General features: G+C 41.0%; 1 protein-coding gene across 1 annotated transcript; it reads right to left on the bottom strand.

The window, feature by feature from the left end:
- Positions 1-1,598: 1,598 nt before the first annotated feature.
- On the bottom strand, positions 1,599-23,606 carry LOC145899257 (small G protein signaling modulator 2-like). Its single transcript, XM_082987989.1, has 28 exons — positions 23,439-23,606; positions 23,246-23,289; positions 22,971-23,046; positions 19,744-19,903; positions 19,296-19,448; positions 15,592-15,659; positions 14,626-14,728; positions 14,106-14,283; positions 12,803-12,987; positions 12,433-12,495; positions 11,311-11,378; positions 11,081-11,247; positions 10,419-10,533; positions 9,578-9,949; positions 8,819-8,939; positions 8,344-8,554; positions 7,827-8,030; positions 7,621-7,707; positions 7,271-7,363; positions 7,081-7,191; positions 6,658-6,776; positions 6,085-6,140; positions 5,670-5,731; positions 5,284-5,448; positions 4,406-4,561; positions 3,877-3,973; positions 3,549-3,719; positions 1,599-2,775 (listed from the first exon to the last, which is right to left on the bottom strand). The coding sequence occupies exons 1-28, from the start codon at positions 23,470-23,472 to the stop codon at positions 2,690-2,692; spliced, it is 3,525 nt and encodes a 1,174-aa protein (XP_082844115.1). The 5' UTR covers positions 23,473-23,606; the 3' UTR covers positions 1,599-2,689.
- Between the last annotated feature and the right edge of the window lie 80 nt (positions 23,607-23,686).

The following is a 23,686-nucleotide window of genomic DNA, read 5'->3' as shown; positions in this document are numbered from 1 at the left end:
TTCCTCGCTGCGCGTTCGCAACACTCTGTCAACGGAAGGCAACACGACGGCTTCTCGGGGTTGCAGGTGTAGGGTTCGCCTTCCGGATGCGCCAAATTTGCCGTTTCTGTGTCAAATATAGTCAATGACAACGATTTTGGAAATAAAAAAATGCTTCAGTAATATTTCCCATACGACGTAATTACTGACATTAAGGTATATTATTTATTAAATAAACCAACCAAAACGAAGAGCTCCCTAACCTTTTGCGTGAAAACGTTGTGTTGCTCCGCAATTCGGAATCCTTCCGATTTTCTGTACAACCGTCGCGAAACTTTTCACAGCACGAAAACAGCACCAAGGGAAAAACGGCCGCACACAAGAGGGCGCTGCTGCAGGACCACGTCACGTGCCCAGCGTCATGGTCCAGTGAGCAAGGGCGGAGACCCATGACGACAAAGCAACCGTAGAAAGGAAGCCAAAGGAGGGCAGCCGAAGCTTTGGCGATAGTAATTACCCAGAAAGTTTCGACTGTCCATACCTCAGAAGGCGATGGACGACTAGTTGATGTCGGAAGATAAAAGTGGATGCTGAATCGACCGGGAGCGGACAGTGAGCTGGATAAACGAGATCTCCTGCTTCCACCGTGGTACGGCCTGTCGCTGCGGCAACTGCTATTTTCACGATACATAAATCAATAAATGTGTTGAAAACATGTTTTCTCTTGTGATCAATAAAAAGGGTTAATTTTACTCCAAGATTATATAACTCACCTAGTAAGCAAAGTGACCAGATATGTTCCCGTCGGAACGACCCAGAAGGCCACGACCATTCCAAATCGCGTGAAGCTCCGAAGTTGTGGAAACAAGACTTCCGCTTCTTTGTTCTTTTCACAGACAAAGAAAAATTCCGCTACAGCGACGAGAGAACAAATCACGTAGGGTAGACATGGTACGATTAGCGTCAATAAAGAGGACTTCATTGGACGAGCGATGCGGGATTTCATGACCAGGTTTGGTGCCAACAAAACTGTCAGTAATATCCACAATTGGCTTCCACTGCAAGCGGCCATAAAATGAAATCTCATGGCCCTCACCAATCTACTGCTTTTGTCATCAGTATCGTTCAACTCAACTGCAAGGGCATTGTTAAAATCAAAAGCAAAACCCCGGTAAAACTCCAGTGCAAACTCAAAGGCCAGGTTGCCAGAGCACAGCAATAGATTGTTAACGGCAATCAGACATAAGAAGAAATTGACGAGGCGGCGAATTCGCTTCGATCGTTTTATCACGACCAGTGTGAGGATGTTTCCCGCCATAGCACAAACGCTAAGAAGCACTGTGATGTACCAATAACTCAACTTTCCTGCAAAAACGAGGCGACTAAAATTTGCTAGCATTTTTCACACCTCTTGTTTGGAACTGAAATTGAGAATGCCGCGTTTGTTCCAGATGCCTTTACGTATTTAACTATCGTCTTTGAGATTGGGAGAGCGCAGGTGGACATATTGATTTCTTTTACAATACAGCTGCAATTCCGCAATTGCGTATAAGATGTATGGCTATGAACATATTTCTACAAAAATTCTACAGCAACATTGCAGCTTCTGTTTTCTGTGTTACAAACATTGCACAATAATCATAAAAAACGACAAAACAACGCAACATACCGGAAAGAACGGGAAACTCATTTACAGGCAGAAAAATTCTCTACAAATTGGTGTATAAAGACAAAGGGAAAAGAGTAAAGATAATGAGCGGAACACATAACTTTGGAGGGCTTTATTTTCATACATGGCGACACTGCGGAGCACTAGAAAATATGACGTAAAGGTTAGTCTTTTCGTCACACTTAAGCAGCCATTGGTAATTGTTCACTGTATCAACTGTTTACTTGTATATTGGATACTTTTTAACAAAAAAATTTGTCTTTAAACGTCAACTTTTCGACATGTACTAACTGAATAACAACGGAACAATATGAGATCAGAACTGTTCGCCGACAACCCATGCGGCCAATGCAAGGTGTCTTCATATACAATATAATATGGTAAATGTTTACAAAAGCTGCAATTGCACTAATGGCCTTCAATTTCCGTATTGTGTGTATCGTACCATTCACAACGGACTTATCAGCATTTACAGTATGTGCACAAATCACATCACGTAAGCAAAAGGAAAATGGTCATTTTTTTGCTCCGAAGTCTAAAACAAGGGGCAGTGCCTATTTGTTTGGCATGGAACAGATATAAAAGGAAAACGTGCAACAATCCATATAATTTGTACAGTTAAATAGGCGGAAGAATTTCGAGCGGTATTGCAGCGTTCCCGGTTATTTACACAGTGAGCAGTTACCGGATTTAAATGAAACCATACTAGTTAAAAGAGGTTTGAAAGAAAAAAATGCACGGAAATAGCACAGAGAAAATGTTGACATAAGCTTTGTACAAAAATTACGCAACGACAAACTGCAATTAGTAGGGGAATAAACAATTAAGGTAAACGGCATTGGTCCAACCTTGTAGTATAACAAAACTGCACGTCAGAAAAATGAGAGTTTTAATATTACCATAATCGGATACTTGACTCGATTAAATTCCACTAGAAAACTAGAATTTTCATGTTGAGTGGACAAGGATTTGCCTGAGTCCGGAATACAGATGTTTCAAGACTAATAAAAAATCACGTTTCCCGGCTACGTGTTATCTTCTTTATTTTTGCATCATTTGTTGAACCTCGGAAAGCAAGTTCTGTGCCAGGTAGAGGATCTTGCGAGCGTCGTGTTTTTCAGCCATTTCTGACGAAAGCAAATCACAGTTGGTTGAATTACAGACAGTCGTATTGACTGTGTAGGGTCTGGATCTTGGATAATGTAAACAACCAGTGCGCCATGGCAGAGTATTCAAAGGAATCGCGTTATTGTGGGTGAAAATTACGTTAGATTACCAAAAACATGAACGAGGCGTCGAAGTTATGTATCAAATAGTTTGGATTTTTTCAAAACAGTTTGTCATTGACCGACAAATGACCAAAAAGCTGGTGTCGATGGGGGATATGCGGTTTAATCAATGGGCCACCTGAGAAAAGGTTGGAACATGGGTGCAAGTTAACTCCACCAAGATAAAATTTGATGCGTGACGTAACGCCAATTCAGCGGCACGACACAATTTAACGTCAAAAGGCTAGAGCCCTTTTATCGACCATGTTCCTTGGGTCGGCTTTGTTAGTATACGTAATGCCGCATAATTAACATAAATAACGTATAACAATAGTGAAGTAAATTTTGTATAGCAACGTTTTACAATGTACTGCCCCATCGCAGGCAACATTGCTTTAAGATCATATACTGTTCGGCGCACACGCATTATTTGAGGTGATTTGGCAATTACTGTGCGGTGCCATTTTGATAATGTTTGCATGAGGAAAATGACTACGGTTTTTCAAGCAAAGGTTTGGCTTTTTAGTGTAATAATACGAGAACATTAGGCATTATTTTGCTTTTCTTTCCCTGGACAAAGGCTTGATTAAATGCAAACCTTAAATAAAACCAAATTGAAGGCACGAACGAACCGTTAAAAAACTTGATGATATCAGTGAAATCCATGTCGTTTTCGATGATGATCTCCCTGTACGTCTTGAGCATGGCAAGAGCAAAGAAGAGAACGAAATGTTCGGAGGAGACCAGACGCGCCGCCCAAATTCTCTCCCACACAGAAAACACGTCATCATCATACGAAAGTTCTGCAAAGAAGTTTGGATATTTGCTATATGCAAGTGTAGCTTCTCACATGGGTTTGTAATACGAAATGTTACATGCATTCCTTAGAAATGTTACAAGACTATGCACGTCCCGGTGTACTCAACATGGTGCGTGTTGCCAGTATAAGGCAATTCTTACCCCTTTTAAAATCGAGAAGAAACCAACGGTAACAGAAATAAAAGTGAGTGTAGTCGCCGTTCTTGTGCATGTGCTCGAATAACTCCGAATCCAAGATCTGATAATAGATGGAAAATAATTCTACTAACGTGAACTAAAATAAACCAAGATAGAGGAGAAAGTTGTCAAGCGGTAACTACGGGTTGGATGGAGGGTAAATACGATTCTATCTTCAGTTACATTCGCTTACATTTCACCGCAAAATATCTGCAAGATTAGGAATGGTTTTTCTATTGAGAATATTCGTTCAAAAAGATTTCTTAAACAAGTTTACAAAATGAAACAAATTCCAAATCTTCGTTTGCATTAAACCTTTTAGCGATTCCTTTAATTTTGTATAATGCCACACAAAAAGCAATTAAATTGTCTTTAAATGTTTTACACTTCATAGACGTTGGGCCCCACATAGTTCACTAAAAGGTGGCCCACAGACCCAAACCATAGAAGAAACTCTGGTCAAGAACCATTCCTAACAACGACAAAGTTAAACCTGTATGAGGGAACGCATATTGGCGAAGTGAAGATCCATCGTTCCACCGTTTGGAAAGTTCTTCCCCATCCGTTCCATGATGTGGACGAAACAACTGTAAACCCGACTCTCCTCCTCCATAACTAGCAGAAGTGGGGCCGCAATATCACACATACCCTGAGCAAATATGATGGTTTGAAATTATAACGCAACGTACATGCTATCGCTGGACAAGGCAGTAACATTTCATACAATGGCATGTTTGGCAGGATCGCACCACTGTGCAGGTCCTTGCTTGGAAGTCCAGGCAAAAAGTGGCTGATCCGACTAGGCTACATTGCCCGGGCTGCCAAGCCTGTAAACCTATTGCTTAACAAGGCAGGATCCCCCATTGTGCAGGGTTTATATATTTGGCAATCTCAGCCCTCGTGTTTCGATCATAAGGCTCACAGGCATCGCAGCCAAGCTGGATCAGCCACTTTTTTCCGGCAAATCGAAGCGAGATGTGAAATAAGAAATAATAATGTTCGTAAAGAGAATGACATCATAAACGCATATACGTTTGTGTGAGACACGATTAGTATTTGATGAGTGCTGAACACATAGTGGCTGTTAATGAGTCAATATTGTTTATCAGCAAGCTGCAGACAGGGCCACTGATTCGACCTACTTGGTCACATCAGTTCAGCTTTGATGACTTACAACGATCTTGTCAGCTAAATAACCAAGTACGACTTCCACTTTGTGGTGACATGCAATGTTGTAGATATCCAGCCGTCAGATACTTCACAGCAAAGTGTCGTAAATTTTGTACTCAGTATAAGTTGAGATTTCATAACCAGCATATTTAGCGAGGCAGGACGTCGATCGATCGAATATGTTTTCAATCAACAATTTACCTGCATGTATCCGACCTCCAGGTGGCGCCACACGTAGCAGCATATGACGTTGCGCAGTTTGTCGAGGTTCGAGTCCTGGGCGAAGTAAGCGTGATTTCGGTCACACCGCTGTACGTCCTTCTCTATGCGATGAAGGTTGAGTGAAAATGAGTCCAGCAGTTCCTCCTGGAAGGTTTAATTGTTTATATAAATTATATTTTTTTATTGTATACTTTAAGCTGGTACTGTTTCTAAATTGGTAATTTTTCTGTACACTTGTAGTACTGTATATGACTTTTTTGTGCACGTTTCATAGTAATCGAATGGTTTGTTTATAGGACATTATTTTAAAAGACACATAGCTAAATGTAAAAAGATCGAAAACAGGTGGCGAGTCGAAAAGTTACCGTATAAGAAGGTTGCTCGTTACTGGACGCGCTTTTATTTGTGACGACCGCACCGTTTGCATCTGAAAACAGAAATGTGACGTGATGGATCATAAAACGATACAGAAACAAAGCTGTTCAAAATATATATTGACGAAATGGATATCAAGGTTTGAAATCAATGTTGAACACACAGGAGGGTGGGTGGTAACTCACCCAGGATCACCACTTCTTCCCACTAGTTTTCATTATCAAGTATTTAATTTAGCAACGTGTTTTCTTTGTTACTTCTTGTTGCTACGGGTCAAATGTTCATACTTTTCTTACAATACAACAGGAAGATACAAAGGTCACCGAACCGAAATTATGTGAATAAACCGAACGGTCGGAAGAAACTTATGAAAAAAAATAAGTTCTGAATGTAACCCCAACAAACCTGTGGACTGCTGTAGTTCAATCCCTTCCTCGACGCTGCACAGACTCGGCTTGGGTCTGCGAAAATAGGCAGCTGTTAAGTGGGAGTAGATTGGGCGAAATGTAAACACGTACAACACGAGGGAGTCAAGTTTAACAAGTGGAGTCTGCGGGAGGTGGATTCGTTGGAAATCTGGGTTGGTTATCAGTGGAGTGAAGGTTTTATGGTTATTCGGAAACAGGAGGAAAGTGGATTTCGACTTTTTGGCGATCCACCTCCACCGGTTCCTACGCAACGGCCGCCGTTTGTTTGGAATTAAAAATCGCTGCTTGGCGAGTTTTTGCGTTTGAAAACATGTCAGTGCAAAATAAACAACTCGCTTGTTTTCTGCGAAGCAGGCTTTCGGACTAAAAGCACAAATATACAATTTACTGCATAAAAATTGAAAGTTCTTTGTTACGATTGGCACAGAGTTAAACAAATTTTTGAAAACCTAATATTTTGAAAATATCACGCAAAAATGTCCCAAAGATGTCAAATAGCAAAGAACTTTCCGATAACAGGCGTGAAAAAATTAAATGTGACGTCACTCACCCCTCTTCGGGTATGACGTCATTGCCGTCGATACTAAAGCTCTTCATCGATACAGAGGTGTGAACATCCATCGAAGCATTCGTACTCACTGACGAAAAGGGCACGTGACTGCTATCAGACTGTCGACCAATCACAAACGAATTTAGAAACACGTGACCGGGCAAGGTTTTTTAAAGCTTGTGTTTTTCTCATTTAATTCGTCAAATAAATCGATGCATGCACAACAGCAGTAACGAGAAATTGTGAATGCGAGACCATGTGGAATTATTTAGAGTTGACTGGGCAACTGTTTTAAACTTCACACCTATATTACTAAGCAGCTTCATATGAAAGCGATTTTAGAATAATTCAGCCCCAAAACCTGTTGTTTGCAATCAAACACGCGATTTTTTTGGGTAAAAATTCGAGTGGAAAGACACCAACCGCGCTTCGTCGACTTCGTCCATCACGTGACGAGGGTGGGCGTGTACTGGGTGTGTCGGCGTGAGAGGAATCTCCACCCTTGACAGCTTCGTCGATGATCTGGAAAGTTTCCTGTCAAATTTGGACAACCTAGTCAAGCGATCAAGTTCACATTTGCAACCGAGAAACGAGTGGATGAACTTGAACCCACCGTGAACTTGACGCTGCTAGTTGGATGTCCTTCTGTATCTGATACGAACACGTCACTGAGGTTCGAAGACTGCTGATTAAGAATACGACGGTTCTGTGCAGACAATACTGATTGAGCAATTGTTTTCGTAACTTTGATACATCAAGGGTCTTTGAAAAACGCTTATTGTAAAACGGGTAGTTATTATTGTGCGGACAATTTTGTTTACATGATTTGCACCTGTACCGATAATATACAATACAGTAGTTAATACCATACGATACTATACACATTAGTCTGGCTATAAGGCATTCAATCATTCTTAAACCCGTGTTTAATGTTGTTACATAGGGTGGTTAAGTTTGCGGTACCTGGACTTCGGGGGCGGAGACAGAACTGCCATGCGATGACCTGGAGATTGATGATTTGGTCGAGTTAGTGGAGAGATCCTGTTCTCGCTACAACAACAACATACAACGAAGTTTTAATCGCAATTTAAGCCCAGCAAAGAAACTGCTTGACAATTCCACAGCGAACCTCACAGTACAATTGAAATGAACTAATTTTTGCCACGTACCAGTTTAATAACCGCTTCCACGGCGAGCCACTCCTCCATTGTGCGTTGATACGTTTCTGAAGCTTGTTTGTCGATTGAGTTGCGTTGCTCTTTGCTGCTACCTGACGGATAGTGATCGAGCAAATACGGCCACACGGAAGCGCGCAAGTGGTGCCGTACGCCTCCATAGTAGACGTGGCGCATCAACTCAGGAAAGCTAGTCAGCTGCGAAATTGATTGTATAAGTGTTTGTGGAGAGGCATTATTGTTAAAAAACAGAAGAACGGCAGAAAAAATTCTTGTTTTCATAAAGTGACATCATGAAGTCAGCAAGTGGTTTACAGATATCCTGTGATACGCTTATTGGTCAACAGAACCGGTGGCTGGGATTAAACGTGATTAAATTCAAAAGCAGTTACGGGACCTTCTCATTATAAAAGCTATTTCTTGATCGGAAAGTTGGAAAGCCACCTATTTTTCCGCCTCTGTTACAGCGATTTTCATAGCAATGCAACAACTGTGGTTAACAGACATTCACCTTTCCTTCGGGAGTTAATGTTTTCCACACTTCATCATCCACCCCGCAGCTCGCGTCGGTCGGTGACGTCTTACTGATGACGTCATCGTTTACTAATGCCGACAAGTGGGTACGCACGGTCGTCAGGTGGCGGCAGTGAGCAAGCCAACCATAAAAAGCGCGGGAGATGATTTGTCGCCGCATGGTGTCGCACAATACCCGGAGTGACGACCTGAAAAAACAACGCCACAAGCAGGCAATGTTAATACTTTGACAACCAAGATAATATTTTATTTTTCGTGGCGTTTCGGCATGCTAGAAGGATCCTACACACCGCGTAACTAAATGTTATTTAATATATTCATACATGAAATTTAAACTTTATGAAAATACGCACGAATATGACTTTATTAGCGATATCTGCAAAACATTGGCGTCCAGAGGTAGTTTAATGCAATTTATGAACGCACGTGATCTCGTCTGGATATTTGCTTACCCTGAATACGAACTGGAGTTTAGATCGTTTCTCTCCGGGTTGTCATAGTGACGAGGGTGGTTTTGGTCCCACGTGTACATGTCCAGGTGTGGCACGAAACCGTCCCCAGAATCCCACGTAACTATGGAAACAAGAAGCTAAGGTAAGTTGCGACATTCAAAACCTTATTTAACTGAAAAAATCAATAAATGCTACCAGCATACGGGCTGTAAGTGCAAGCAAGTCAAAAATGTAAATTGGACTTTGTTCTAAAGAAGGTGAAAAAACACCACCAGTGGCATACAATACTTGTCATTATCAGCAATCGTTTTGTTGGATCTTCCGAACAAGTTATATGTCAGCCATGAATGTGTAAAAATGGATGACAAGCAAAGACAAAAAAACAGCATGCAAACAAAGTAACTTGTCAGTTTGTCTTTATGTTCTCTTTTGAGAAAAAGCGTGCATTTAAAATTAATAATTCAACCAAAATTGTAGAATAATATTTATCGCCTTATCCGTTTATACCACGTGACCGTTTGAAAAGTTTAATGTATGACTTTCAAGTAACTCTTCTGCAGCGTGTTTCCACATACTGGATGTATGACCGGTTAACAAATGTTAACAAAAAAGCTCTTCTGTTAACAATATTTATAAATATCGATGTTTCGGATGCTGTGCAGCAGAATGTACCGTTGATAATATGCCTGGAAGCATCGGTAATGAAATGAGTACAAAAACATGCAACATGCTAAAAAATCACACTACTACTAACGACACCTGTCTTTTTTACACCACCCTTCGTGCTGGTGTTCTTACAATCCTGCGACACCCGCCGCCTCCTCTTGTACTTCGCGGGGGAGCCGTTCACCTTCTCTGGATCCCCCTGGGACCGACACTTACTGCAGCGACACGGGGGCTGAACGAGAACCCCAGGGGCGGTCACCGGATTGTCGTTGAGCACAACCGACCGCGCAATGGCACCAGAGGCACTTTTAGACTGCTTTCGCGGCTTGGAGAGCTTAGGTTGCCCGTTGACGGGTTGCAAGGAGGCACTGATTAGTGCCGGGAGGGTGAAAATTGAGTCCATGAGGTCGAAGGTGTGTGACTGGAGGGTTGAGGGGAGATAGGCCGAACGTGGGGCAACCACATCTACACAACACACACGTGACAACACACACTAACAACGCATGCAGGATGAATCGGATGAAATGCGTGATGTTAGACCGTTTTTTTGATAACAACTACGAGCTGTGCCAGTGCCATAGCGAGTGGAATTGCGTGTTACACCGCGTGAAATAGATGAGGATCGCCAACAACTCCAATATTTGTGATTTTTTCTGAACCATGTCATATGATAACACAAGAACACAAGTTAACAAAGTTTCTGACGAGCAAGAACGCTCGTTGTATTGGCTGAGAAATCCATAAAATATGCTACAAATACCAAACGGCTACAGCTAGATTTCGAAGTTACGATAAACGAAAAACAAAGTTACAATAAACTAGCTAAACTATTTTCAAGTGTTACCACGAACAGCAATCAGTAAGCACACTTACTGTTACGGCAACGAGCAAGCTACAACACAAGGTTGTGATAAATCAAACGAGAGGCACTTACAGCTGCTGTCGGAAGAAGAATTGACGCGGAAAACGAAGTCGGTCGGTTCCTCGTATTCTAAACTCGAGTCCGAAGGTCGGTTCGTTTTGCGGCGCAAGTGGGGAAACACCTTTCCCTGTTGTCAAGACAACGCTTTTGCTGGTTAATAATGCAAGATGTGTGGTACACCTAGCACCTTTGAAAGTATTCTACAGCACCTTGAAGTATTATAACTGTACAAACGTATATTGGCCATATTAACATATTTTCAACAGAATTATGAGAATAAAAAGACTGGCCCATACTGTTGTTAACATTTCCAACACCCGCGCGAGCCTTATCTGTGACGTCGGTCAGGTCAGCTCCATATAATGATGGAGCTACACCTACAGCGTCATTCAAACTGATGATGACATAAGTTCTTGCCGAAACGTTTTGCAAACATGACAATGTTAACAGCAGTATGGACCAGTCTTTTTATTCTCAGAATTATTTGCAAATCCGTGAGTTGTGTTCCAACAGAATTTTTTTCATTTAGAACAAAAAAAACTTCAGTCAAGATTGTGTTGAATCTAAACCAACACAAAACTTGTTGAAAGCATTTGGGAAATATTTTCTAAAAAGGTAAAATAAGTTGGTGTTATGAATTCCTGGTACAAGAATTTAAACGAATTTAGGCTGACCTTGCCTTCCTGGGACCACAGAGGTGGATCCAAATACCCATGGGGCAACAACCCGGTTTCCAGACACGACAGAAAAGCCAGGAGGTGTCCGCCAGCAGGGAAACGAATCGGGGGCCACTGGACGCCGTCCTGGCCCACCAGAACGAGAGTGCCCATTTTCTCGGAAGCTGCGTGTTTTCCAGCAGTTAATGTAGTCAGCAGTTAGCATAATTAAAAAAAGTGTGCTTTACCTTGTTGGTGACAGTGAAGATATACAACCTCCCGTACGTTGACAGATATGGCGAAGTCCCAGTACGAGCTACAATGAACAATGCAGTGTTAAAATATCCACAATCACATGACGGATTTAGCAGGGAGTGAATGTGCAAAAATTAGAAAGGGCAATTTCATCTACCACTACAGGGCATGCACACATACGTGGACAAATTGCATAACCGAGCACTTGTCATACAACCCACACGGGTTTTATGTTTGCTACTTGAAAGGCTCATAAAATACACTACATAAGCAACACAGTCACGCCTCGACAATCCGAACTATTTCTGGTATCATCATATAATGTTGGTTCACAAGGTTATCCGGATTGAAGACATCGCAACAATGAAGGGTGAAATGTATGGAAAGTAAATCGTTTCTGTAAGTTTTGCGTCGGCCAGCGGATTGTTTGGATTTGGATTACCGAGGTATGACTGAATGTACGTCGGCTTGCCTTAGCTAACATATATATCTGCATATGGGATCGACATCCTGACTCCAAGCAATCAAAGCTGTCAGAAATGTGAAATAAAAGCCTTAAAACTGGTATGGGTTGGGTAGGCATTTTTCTCCATTGTGTCTTTTCACTGCATATTAGCGGCGACTGTTGTAGCGCGAGGCTTTCCAAGTGTTTATGACGATGGATGACCCGCCATCATAACATCATAGCGGGCCCATAGAAATCGATCAACCAAACAACATAAATAATTTACGAGATTAGAGAAACCGACGACAATGAATAGAAACAAACGATCAGACGTTTAATCGTTTTAAGCATTTCGCATACCGCGGAAGTGATGTGGTTGGGGTTACGCGAGGTCGCGGGATTTGAACCTTTTGAAATCGATTCATTTTCAGGGTTCGCACCAGTTAAATAGCTCGTGCTTTAAACCTATGATATATACTGCGGAGAAGTGTGCACTTCACCAGGCATTATTTCACAAATTTTGAACCAAATGTCCTGCGACATCTTTGCATAGAGGCGCTACCACATTTTGGCGGCAGGGATGTATAAAAAGTTGGCATTTTAAACCACGAAACAATATTTTGATAAGATTGAACATCGGAGCGGTTTTGCGCCAAATCTACAATCTTACCTTTTGCTACGTTCCAGAACCTTCCGACGTGGGCGCTGTTGTTTGTTCTTTAAGCCGTTCATGCTGCGTACAACAATAAAACGACATACAAGCTATAGTCATGCGCTTGTTCATGCTTAGCACAAAGGTATAGATACAGGGTGCTACAAATTACACCTACACACTGATCTGACAGGAAAACAAGGAAAACGAAGGAAACCGTGGTTTGGACATATTATTTTAAAAAAACAGCCATGTATAAATTTTGAACTAATTGTTTTGCTTGCGATGGTGGTTTAAATTTGTTGAAAGTATCAACTCTTACATCTCCGAAACATACAGCAAACCTATTTCACGACAAATAGATTCGTGCACGGATATAAGAGCTTACCTGACATCGGGGGAATCTACGGAACCGTTTGCTGGGCGGGATTCCGCAGTTGGCGGTTCAGTTCCTCCTTTTCCCTCGCTGCCGTCCCGTACGTTCATGAGTTGGTTGGGAGTCCACTTAATGACGAGGTGACTAATTTCCTGATGCAAGGACAGATAACCAGGGATCGGGCCGACATCTTCTTGCTGGAAATACACAGAAAATTATAAATTTATAATATTCATAAACAAGCTTGTCTTTATGTTTGCGAATAATATGTCTTGTTAGGTCGCACTTAAATCTATATGAAAGTGCTGAACAAGATGATTGAAACGGTGGCTTTCAAAAACCTGGCATTATTACCACATGCACGCAGTCGCACGTATATTTAACACTGACGGTTGAATTAGGTTCACAATAAAAATGTACAATAAAATGAATCATTATATACGATTCTAATTGAAGTCCATTGACTATTATCTTTATGCATGCTCGTAAATGCGAGGTGGAAGCTATTGTACGGCTTTCTGTGTGTTCGACTGACATACAGATTTTGGGTTGGTAATTGCCAGTATACAGCACGTCATAAAAGACGGGTAGTATATGACGTCCAATCGCAATAATGTAGCGGCCAATGCTTTGTGGACATCGCACCTTTACCGGGCGTCGAAAAATCAATACCATAATCGACCGTGTACAGTGGGCATTGTGATAAGATTCCTCGCCCATTGAGCGAATGTAATAACCGCGAAGCCGCTGTGCATGGGGGGACACGCGAATGTCGAGAAAGGTTTTTGGAATTCCGCCCGCGCGCATCAATATTTTACGAAGGGGTCCGATTTATGGCGTGTAGCTCATTAGGATTGGTGGGCTGAATTACACTGGAATATGCACGCGTCCCCATGTCGATTTAACGGCCTGGCCAAATTCCATTGGTATAGTATAAAGGGGCGAAAAATGTTGCCACGATTTAGTATAAGGCGTAACAGTAACACACAAGCTGATAAACATCATACACTGCAAATATAGGCAAAAAGCCTTTTGAATGAATTGGGATTCGGTCAAATGGGTTTGATGTTATGGCCTACGACGCAATTTGCCCATACAAGAGCGATATAACACACCTTCCAAATCGATTTGTAAGTCATCAAAGATATTAACAACAAGATGTTTCCACATTATAGCAACAGAAAGCAAATCACCTCTTATTTAAGTGGAGTTTTTAGACAAATTGATTCGCGCAACGACAAAATACAAACGCACTTAAAACGAAAACCACAAACCGTTGAAATTGTTTCCAAACAAGAAACAAAATGCGACTTACAGGCTGTACAACGACGTTATTCTTCCCATACAAGAGTGTCATCTTTGAGTTTTGATGCAAAGATTCGACGTAATCTCGAAATGACGAACTTCTGTCCGGCGAATCGGTCGAGGGATGGCTGTGAATTGACGAACAATTGATCGCTAGACGGCGCCCAGGAGAGTTCGGTGCAGCGTGTCTGGAAAATACAGCTACGGTCAAGCGTTCGATAAACTTGGAAGAAAACCTGATCGGGATTCGTAGCAAGGATAACCAGGGTTCGAGTCCCGGTTTGGTAAAAAAGCCAGGCTTTTTTATGCATTAATGTAGCATTTTAGCGTCATTAAATAATGCAATTGATGGGAAAGTACAATAACTGGGGGTATTGAGAACAAGAAATCATTTATACATTCATTTCAGTTAATCGATTTAATACCACTACAGTTAATAGCGTTAGATTTTTTATTGAAATATCCCGAAATATCGGCACTGTTGCAAGTGGTTTCTCCTTGTGGAAGTGATTTGTGTAGTACATGCTCACCTGCTGTGGAGTCGGTGCCTTTGCAGCAACTCGCCGGCGGGAGGGTCGGACCAGTAACTGTCGTGAGTTTTCATCTTGGTGAAGTCGAGTGCGCAGGGACCCACTGCCAAAAACATCAATCAAGTTTATAACACAGCGGACTAAGGGGTACTCTAGGCCTCGTATGTTTGGTTGCACGACAAAGATGTCACAAAAAAATGCCCCACGTATAAAATGAGAATAATAGCAACGATATAAATGCAATCCAATTATAAAGGATTCAAGCCTTCGTTTCTATCGGTAATAAAAATTTACTATTGTAACTTCATAGGCGTTATTTGCACTTAAACGACTAGTTGTGATGGATGGGATGCCTCGCCGGGTGATCAACGACGGGCAAATTTTTTCACACAAAAGACCCGAACCCGGATGCGGACACACAATAGAACTTGGATGTAAACCGCTGATTGTTCTTTGTATGACATGACAGGATATAACGGACTTTCCCATGCTCTTAGTTTGTACAAACACTTTCAGAAACGATCAGAACAAAACACAGATAAAAATGTAAAACCATTGATTAGTAAAAAATGCTATAATTGCAATGAACGAAGTTGAACAGGAAAATTCTCATTTTTGCATTCGTGGGAAGGTATAAGGCATAACAGTCTACAGGTAAAGTCTTAAACGGATTAAAGCTAACAGTGATGAACAAATTTCTATAATCGGTTTTGCAAATTTCTGTATTATCACGAACTCCCGCCCTATACACGACCCAACTGTTATTATTGTCACAAAACAGAACCACGGTTGCGTATAACATCGCGTCGATTTTTAAAAAACAAGAGCTCGAAGAACAAATGTAATGTGGTGTTGGCAGTGTCGCCAAGCGGTTAATCCCACATGCGACTGCTATTTACAAATACACACAGAAAGGCTGGTCTCAGGAATTCGGCTGCCACATGGATTGGAGGAAACGTCACTCACCCAAAAGAGAGGAAAAGATCTCGCCTCGAACTGGGTCTGCCATGATTGACGACTTTTCGTAATATTTGCTGCAAGAAATATACGTCATGTTATTGGAGCAGTTTTGAAAGCTAGGACCGCATAAATAAGGTCATCATGTTATACTAGAGTCGGGAACCTATGGCTCGCGAGCCAGATGTGGTTCTATTGATGACGGCATCTGGCTCGCAAATAAATCTTAAGTTGGCAATTCTTAGAAATGCCAGGCGTTTTTTCGGTCGCTTGAACTTGTTTACCAAGTGTTGAAAAATATTATGTATGGCTTTCACAGAAATACAATTAAAAACGTGTGGCTTCGTGGCTACCTTAGCCAAAACGGTACACCTGTGGTTTACCATAACACTGGTAACCATGTCTAAATATTTGCTGGAAATACGACCATGCGTCAGAAATGAAGAAATAGACGATTTGTTTTGATTCAAAATGTTCCGACCAGTACTCGTTCCAAGTTTGGTGAACATGTTGGTTTAAAGCAATTTCATACCGAGTGTTAAATTTACGTGCATGAGTTTGCACAGACTGTGTTTACTCCTCAAACACACTTTGTTGCTTTAACTTCTTCACCGGTTGCCAACCGAAATCCGGTTTGCATGTGTTTGCTAATCGTTGTATGTATTTCTCTTACCTGTCTTGTATTGCGCAAAGTAAATCTTGATTAAAAACAGACTGAAAACATACGGCTGTTGCACAATAATTTAACAGCCTTCCGGAACACTCGAGAAATCAGTAGTCAGTAAAAACATCAGAAATTTGACACTTATTTGTTCAAACAAGGAAATGCGTCATCCCGGGCGAAACGATGTCAAACTGTCAACAAAACCGAAATAATGCATTTTTTAGCAACCTTGCACTAAATCTTATGACTGTTGGATAACTTGCAAGTAATTAACAACTTCAGGCAATTTGTATTGTTTTCTTCCCAACAGTTCAACGAACATTGCCGACTATTATTCAGGCTTTAAAACATGTGTACTTTGGTTATCATCCATCATTTGTGTGTGGTCATGTATTATGATTATTTTTCTATGCTTAAGATGGAAAACTAAACAATAATATCACAAAATATATGCTTCTTTGTGTTTCCACGCATCAATGACTTTACAAGAAAACATCAAAACGTAGCCATCCATCTAAACACCATCTGCCAGGACCCGTCATTCATTGTCACGTTGAGTTGATATTTGCACACAATTCAGCCAAGTAAATTCTTCACGGGCGTTACCTGGAAAGTTGCGGCCGGTGAGCACATGCAGTCGTCGCAATGGCAAGCTTCAGTGAGCATCCAGCTCTCATAACAAACAATCCCTTATTTTAGATATTATTTTGACATAAGACAGATAAAGCTGATACTGGAATGTGAGGTTTCGGCAGAACTTTCAGGTTCGCTGCCGAACGCCTGTTAATGACGTGTTAATAACAAAACTTTCACTAACATCGCCTTTAAACGCATGTATTGGACCCCTATTATTATTTTGCCTTATATTGTGCTGTGATTAATTACAAAATGCATTCCATATAATCAGTGGCGCAACTAGCGGAATTTAAAGGGGACAGGCAACGACCACCGATATCATTTGTTTCAACTAAAACGACGTTTAAATAGGTCAAAACGTAAAAATAATAGTTCCATTGTGAGCCAGAAATTACATTTTTATGCAACAGTTCCATTATTAGAGGTATTGTTTTGCAACAATTACACTTTAGCACGCTTGAGCATATTTTCTCGCATTTCGTTCTTTCGACGTGTCTATATAGGTTACTATAGTATACTCTGCTTGACCAACTTTCGCGTCAGTTTCTTTTGTAAATACAACAGTTAGCCTCAATAACAATGTCTTGTCCACCGAAGAAAATGAGAAAAATTACGTCATTTTTTGTGGTGGCGTATGGAGTAAATCCTTAGTAACAATCGAAAGATTATCGCCGTTTAGTAAATGCGAATATGATTTGGCGCTGTACCAACATACGCAGACAACAAAGGGACCTGGCATGCCGACAAACCAGCCCCCCTAGTTGCGCCCCTGCATATAATGATACTGGGTGCATGTGTTTAGGTATGCTTAATACTTTCGAAACTTGATGGCAATCGGTGTTTAGGGCATTTTAACGTTAACAAACACAGAACGCAGACGCCACGAAGCTAGTTTATCGTATAGTTGCTGAAATTTTCAGGTTTTTAATTAAAATCGTTTTTCCCCACATTGCGGAAAGGAAATACACAAAACAGGTTTCACTTGGCGTAAACATTACGAAAATTCCAGCAACACAAGACCTGACAGCAAGCAATGGGAACGTGCGGTTTTTTAAAATGAGCATGCATTATTTAAACTATTCAAAGCTGGCTGCTTATTGGTTTGCAAGATAACCTGGAATTTTATTCACATAGGATCGTGATCTTCTGGCTACTGACAGTGTAACTCGAAGCAGTGGTCAATCCAACAATATCGCCCGCATATACACCATCAGGGTGCTTTTGGGACAAGACTGGTGCGTGTACGACGAATTAAAGCACGTATCCAAACCCTTGGAACAATAGTGATGTAGTCACGCCAAGATATTGGTTCGTTACGTCATAAACCCTCACCCTCACAACTTTGCCCCGAATCGAAAGTGAACACAGAACAACTGTTTCAAAACTTTTTGAAACAATTGTGCGCCACAAAAGATCCCGGAATTACAACTCTATCCGATTTGCCAAATACGACCAGCGTAAACCACGCTCCAAAGACTCACAGGTCACATTTTCCTTTTGTGGTTTTGATACGCTCTAATGGGAATTTCTAATAGGAAACGTGGCAGAAGAAATGGATGCAGGATGTGGGGTGGAAGGCGGTTGATTAAAAATAGTTTGTGTTGAAACACGTCAAAATAAGGCGAGAATTGTTGTTCTTTTTGGCGCTACAGAACAATCAGTTTTCTTTAAATCTGTTTTGCTCAAAACCATTCCCGCAGTCACTAACGCTAAAAAGTCGTACAGGCGCAAATGGAAAATTCAACCGCCGTCAAATCACAACAGCGCGCGAGCTGAGAGTGACAAAAACATCAGTCGTGCGGACCAAGCGGCGCAAATGAATGTTCTGTGACGGGAACATGCATTATTCAACGACATGAGTAGAAAGGCAGAAAAGCCGGATACCGCTATGCAGTTCGCGTCGAGCCTGTTTCTGCTTACAGTTGTTGGAAACGCGGCTTGACACCGGCCAACATGCCAGGAAACATGCGAATAACTTTGCAACGCAGTAGAACGGTGGGTTTTGGGAAACGTTTGATCCATTACAAAGATTTCACCTGACAACAGTTTTCTGATAATATATTGTGTTTTGACCTGAATTTTGGACAACGAAAATTGACCTCTTTAGTAAATTTTCAGTAACCTTTTCAGGAAATTCTGAGAACAAAGAGACTGGACCATATAGTGCAGAAAATATTGGCTTGTTTATTTCAGACGTTGTGACAAAAACTTATGCCATCATCAGTGTAGTAAATACCATATCATCAAAACATTAAGCAATATGGCCCAGTCTCTGTGTTCAATATCATATCCCAACTTAGTTTTCCTTTTGACAAAGTTATCCCAAAGGAAACTTTACCCGTCCGCACTACGCAAGTTACAGACAAAAGACTGTTGCCGTCTACGGCAATAACAACACATAACAGTTATATACCTGTTATTGGACACCAAATGGGCGATAATGTGGTCCAGTTGCTTGGAGGTCAATGCCATTCTCACCCACAGGTACTTGCGACTGCCGTTGTTTGCATGGCTTCCGTTATGATTCCAACCCATGATGTCGTGGTTCATCGAGCCATTGGATACCCTGCACACGTTGATATTATATAAGTAGAGATTGGCGGCGGGTCGTGTGAGTGGGCGCAGCAACATCTGGCTGCGCTTTTTTTACCCACAAAATACAACGTAACTTATGGGAAGAAGCGTAATGACGTTTCCCGGTGGCAGAATTGAGATAAAACACATGTTAGATAACTTTCGGCAGCAAAACATACTTCGTGTATGTAAAGTATATGAAACAAAATATAATACGCTTGCAAGAAACATTAGAGCGATGAATTTTTGCTATTTCTCCGAAATATTTTACAATCACCAAAACCCACTTGTCGATGGAAGACTCGACCTCTTCGATTCTTGACACCATCTCAGCCACCTCTGGAAGGGACTTTCCCACCTTAGTGAAAAGACTGGCCACTTTGTTGATGCGCAAAAATCCCGCGATTCTGCGACGCAAGCCGTCCAGCAGGCACGTCTCCACCGTCCCTGCAAGCAAGTTGTTTTCCTTAGTTTTAAAAGTATAAAACGAGCTTAGCCCTAAGGAAGGGTTCATTCTGAAGGAAATAGCAAAAATTATGCAATAGGATAGGTTCGAAACTTATTCCCAAAACGCCGCTGGTACTTGGAACTGCGGGTTAAAATTAATATTCTTTTGGGACTCTTTTGCAGTCCGCATGTTATAAGATGACACAACCTTTTGCTTACAAGCTGTAAAAAATCACAGTTTGATAACAGTGCGGGTATAGGATAACGCGTTTCATGAATACAACATACCGGTGGCGCCAGTGTATGAACAATATGAATCATTAACAACGCCATGCACGGATAGCAAGTCAACATTTTCAACTTGAATATCCGTGCGACAAGCACTTGAAATTTGAATTATCGATGCAATATTTACCAATACTTTTGCTGACAAAGCACGGTGTACACCACTTAATTTAGCAACTTTCAGTACACTTAACTGCTGCACTCGGCCAGAAGAAATTACGAAAATAAAATGGCACCACTGATTTTACTTGGAGATTCGTTTAGTTTGGCCATCGGAAGATTCGTCTTTTCTATATTTTTAATAATTGATATTACTTTGAAACAATATGAAACACATTGAAAACAACATTGAAACAAACATTAAGTAACAGCGACTTATTGGGTAACTTTTATCAGACATCGGCGATCTACATTTCGATACATCACACAGGCAAATTATATAACAACGGTTTCCTTTTATCAGGTGCTGAATACAGGAACCACAATAAAGACGGAGGCTATTTCCATTAATTTCGACTAGAGGGAAAAATAAGAGGGTTTTGATCAGGTATCTCCAGGGTAAAAATCGAAAAATCAATATCTGAGGCACATAGCAATTTCACGATGCGCACTGGGGCGACCAGCTACGTCAAAAATAGCCATTCGCAATCGTGCGTATTTTTCGTGTTGACTACGTCGTGTTTCTTTTATGTTAACAGCTGCAATTGACAGGATGCGGCTACCCTTGTAATGCATGTTCGCACAGCCCAAACGACTAGATGCGACTGTTCCAGCCAATGTAGCGGGTAAAAAACAAACAAGACGGTTTTGTAAATTTGACTCAAACACGCGTTTTTAAACCACTTTTTACACAGTGACTATGACACAATGCATTATTTATTAATTGAGTTAACCACATCGTTCTAGTGTAGTTATCAGGATTGGTCGGGTGCGTGTCTAAAGTTGAATATCGCCTTGTTAAATCAAAATTACATTCAAACACGACACAGGGCAAAAAAACAAAAAAAAACTTTTCTTGGTTAAGGGACAACAGGCTGACCTCCACCCAAGAAACAATATTACAGTTGGACACAAAACAACGACACCGTCTGTGGAGTCGCTGTGACGTCACAAACTTCAACAAACGTCACATGGAGCAGTGCAGAACAGATGTATTGTTAATAAAATTTAAGTCTCAGTTTTTGTGTCGAGCTGTTATACTAGTTACGAGAGAGGCATATAGCACGTCCTATACGTGCTACGCAGTTATGGTCCTGGCATCAATCATGGCGCGGAAGAACGTACAAGCTAGAACCCTGAAACCGCATCACGCTTACAGCCACAAAAAATATCGTGACCCGAACAAAAGGATAAGATCCGGGTCTTCAGTATTGCGTTCGGCTAAAATAAACGCTTTAAACATAACGGTTACGAAATCCTTTCTGTAACTGGCTCATGTTTAATCAAAGGTGTCGCACCAACCAATTTCCACTGGTGATTTTGGGCGTAATAAAAGTTGCATCACTCAAAGCAAAAACCTAGCATTGATTTTTTGTTACGCAACGTCCATACATTGATTTCTAATACCTCCCGTCACTGTATGGTAAGAAATCATAACGCTCCAAAGCAGTGCGGAATGGAAAAGCTACAACACAAATCAATGTCGACGGTCATTTAACGGTTTGAGACGGACAGTTAATCTCCAATCAACTGGTCTTGAAATACCCCAGGGTTGCAAGGTAATGAGTACACGTCGGTCGTTAGACCTTTGGTTTTGCGAGGCACACTTGCATTAATGTATACACTGGTGCTTTAGTCACTTATATGAATCAACCTAACATGAAATCACTAAAAAATGAAGGACTTGGTTACACACAATAACTTGCATGAGTAAAAAGGTGATTTTCGTAAAGTTTGGATCCATCATAACAGTGGTGTAAGTTTTTCCATGGGAGAAATATGTCGACCAAAAAATGTTGCACTTGTCGTAAAAACTCACTGCACACGAACCTACATTGCTAAGGGCAAAGCATAAAAGAGGCGTGTGCAAAGACTGTCCAGTAGTTAACCATATTGTGTGGCCCTCCAGGCAATAATGTTATTAGGATTGGCACCTTGACTGATGCAAAATACGGCACCATTTGTAAGGATAGGCCTTTTTATCGAGATATAATTATTTCCGGTGACGCTCACGGAAAACGTTTGAAGTCAAATTACAAACTCTATTGGAAAGAAGTAGACTGACTTTAAACATTTACTTTCGAAACTTATGAATTATTAATTTAAGTACAATTAAATAATGTTGATCGACAAATTATTTTGCTGCCAAGTAACGCCGTTCACACGGGAATGCAAAAACATTTTTGATACGCTGTGTACAACTTAGGTTTCAAAATTAATGTGCAGCGATGTACGGCACTCAGCATGGAGCTTTCACCAAACGAATTTGGCTGTCAGGTCCATTGGGAAGTGCACTACGTCAAACCACACAATGATCGCTTGCAACAAGTTGATTCCTTTAACCACATGTGAGGTATTGTTTCGGCGTTTATTGTCGCTCTGTGAGCCGTGGGGAGCCTAGGAGCTGACAAGGCAAGGCTATTGTCTCGAGTCACCCTAGCGTGGTACTATGGCCTCAGTAAAACACTGGGGTTGGACGGTTTGCCTCATTAAGTTAATTTATTACTTCCACAAGGGATAGAAAACAGCTCTCAGTTGCTTAAAAATAACAGTATTTGTTTTCACCAAGAAAGGTTGATCTACAACTTGTTCCATATACAAATATGTTGCACTTTACACTTACCACAGAGTCGAAGAACATGGGCACTCTCTTCGTGCACAAACTTTCTTGTCACCGCTTCCTCCATAACAGCCTTAACCTGTAAAGCAAATATTTGACCATTAATGTGTTCAAACAGATATAGCAAACATGGGCAGAATTATCAAAATGCTAAATACAACAGAGCCAGATATAACAGACATAAAATATATTTGAATCATACCACTTGGCTGTTACACATTACAAGCATAAAACCAGCAGTTGTTATATAGAAATGTATGATAGGTTGAATGAAATACCTGGCTTTTGAGTAAGGACAACAGATTTTCATTGCGCTCTTCAACTAAACAAGAAATAAAATCATTGATTACAAATGTTATATCAGTTTGGTAAAGTGATAAGATTTGTACAACATAATACCAAAACATTCATCATTATTTTGCAGATATGCCCTAATAATACAGCCAGAAACATCACAATTTTATAACTAACCTGAAACTGGGTCTATTTCATTAACTGTCATCATTAAACCTTGTTGTTTAGATAAGCAGTGTTTTTTTTGCACTTAATTAGAAAAATAATAGTCCCACAAGAGCAGAATTGATCAGCAATTTAAGGTGAATTGTTCATTTCTAAAGCTCCTTTTTGTTCTGGACAGATCACCCTGTTCACAGTACAACAACATTGAGTAGAGAAAAGAGAGTTCAACTGTGCAAACTATTCAGCATTCCTTGATGTTA

Source organism: Ascidia mentula, chromosome 4, assembly GCF_947561715.1.
Source record: "Ascidia mentula chromosome 4, kaAscMent1.1, whole genome shotgun sequence".
In the NCBI taxonomy this organism is placed as follows: Eukaryota; Metazoa; Chordata; class Ascidiacea; order Phlebobranchia; family Ascidiidae; genus Ascidia; species Ascidia mentula.
This window is presented reverse-complemented; position numbering and strand designations above follow the sequence as displayed.

Excerpts from the sequence above, each read along its gene's own strand:
- LOC145899257 (XM_082987989.1), bottom strand. The coding sequence starts at position 23,472 with ATGATGACAGTTAATGAAATAGACCCAGTTTCAG. Across the intron at positions 12,496-12,802 it reads GTAGATTCCCCCGATGTCAG|CATGAACGGCTTAAAGAACA; the intron begins GTAAGCTCTTAT and ends TGTTGTACGCAG. Across the intron at positions 11,379-12,432 it reads GTTCTGGAACGTAGCAAAAG|CTCGTACTGGGACTTCGCCA; the intron begins GTAAGATTGTAG and ends TGTTCATTGTAG.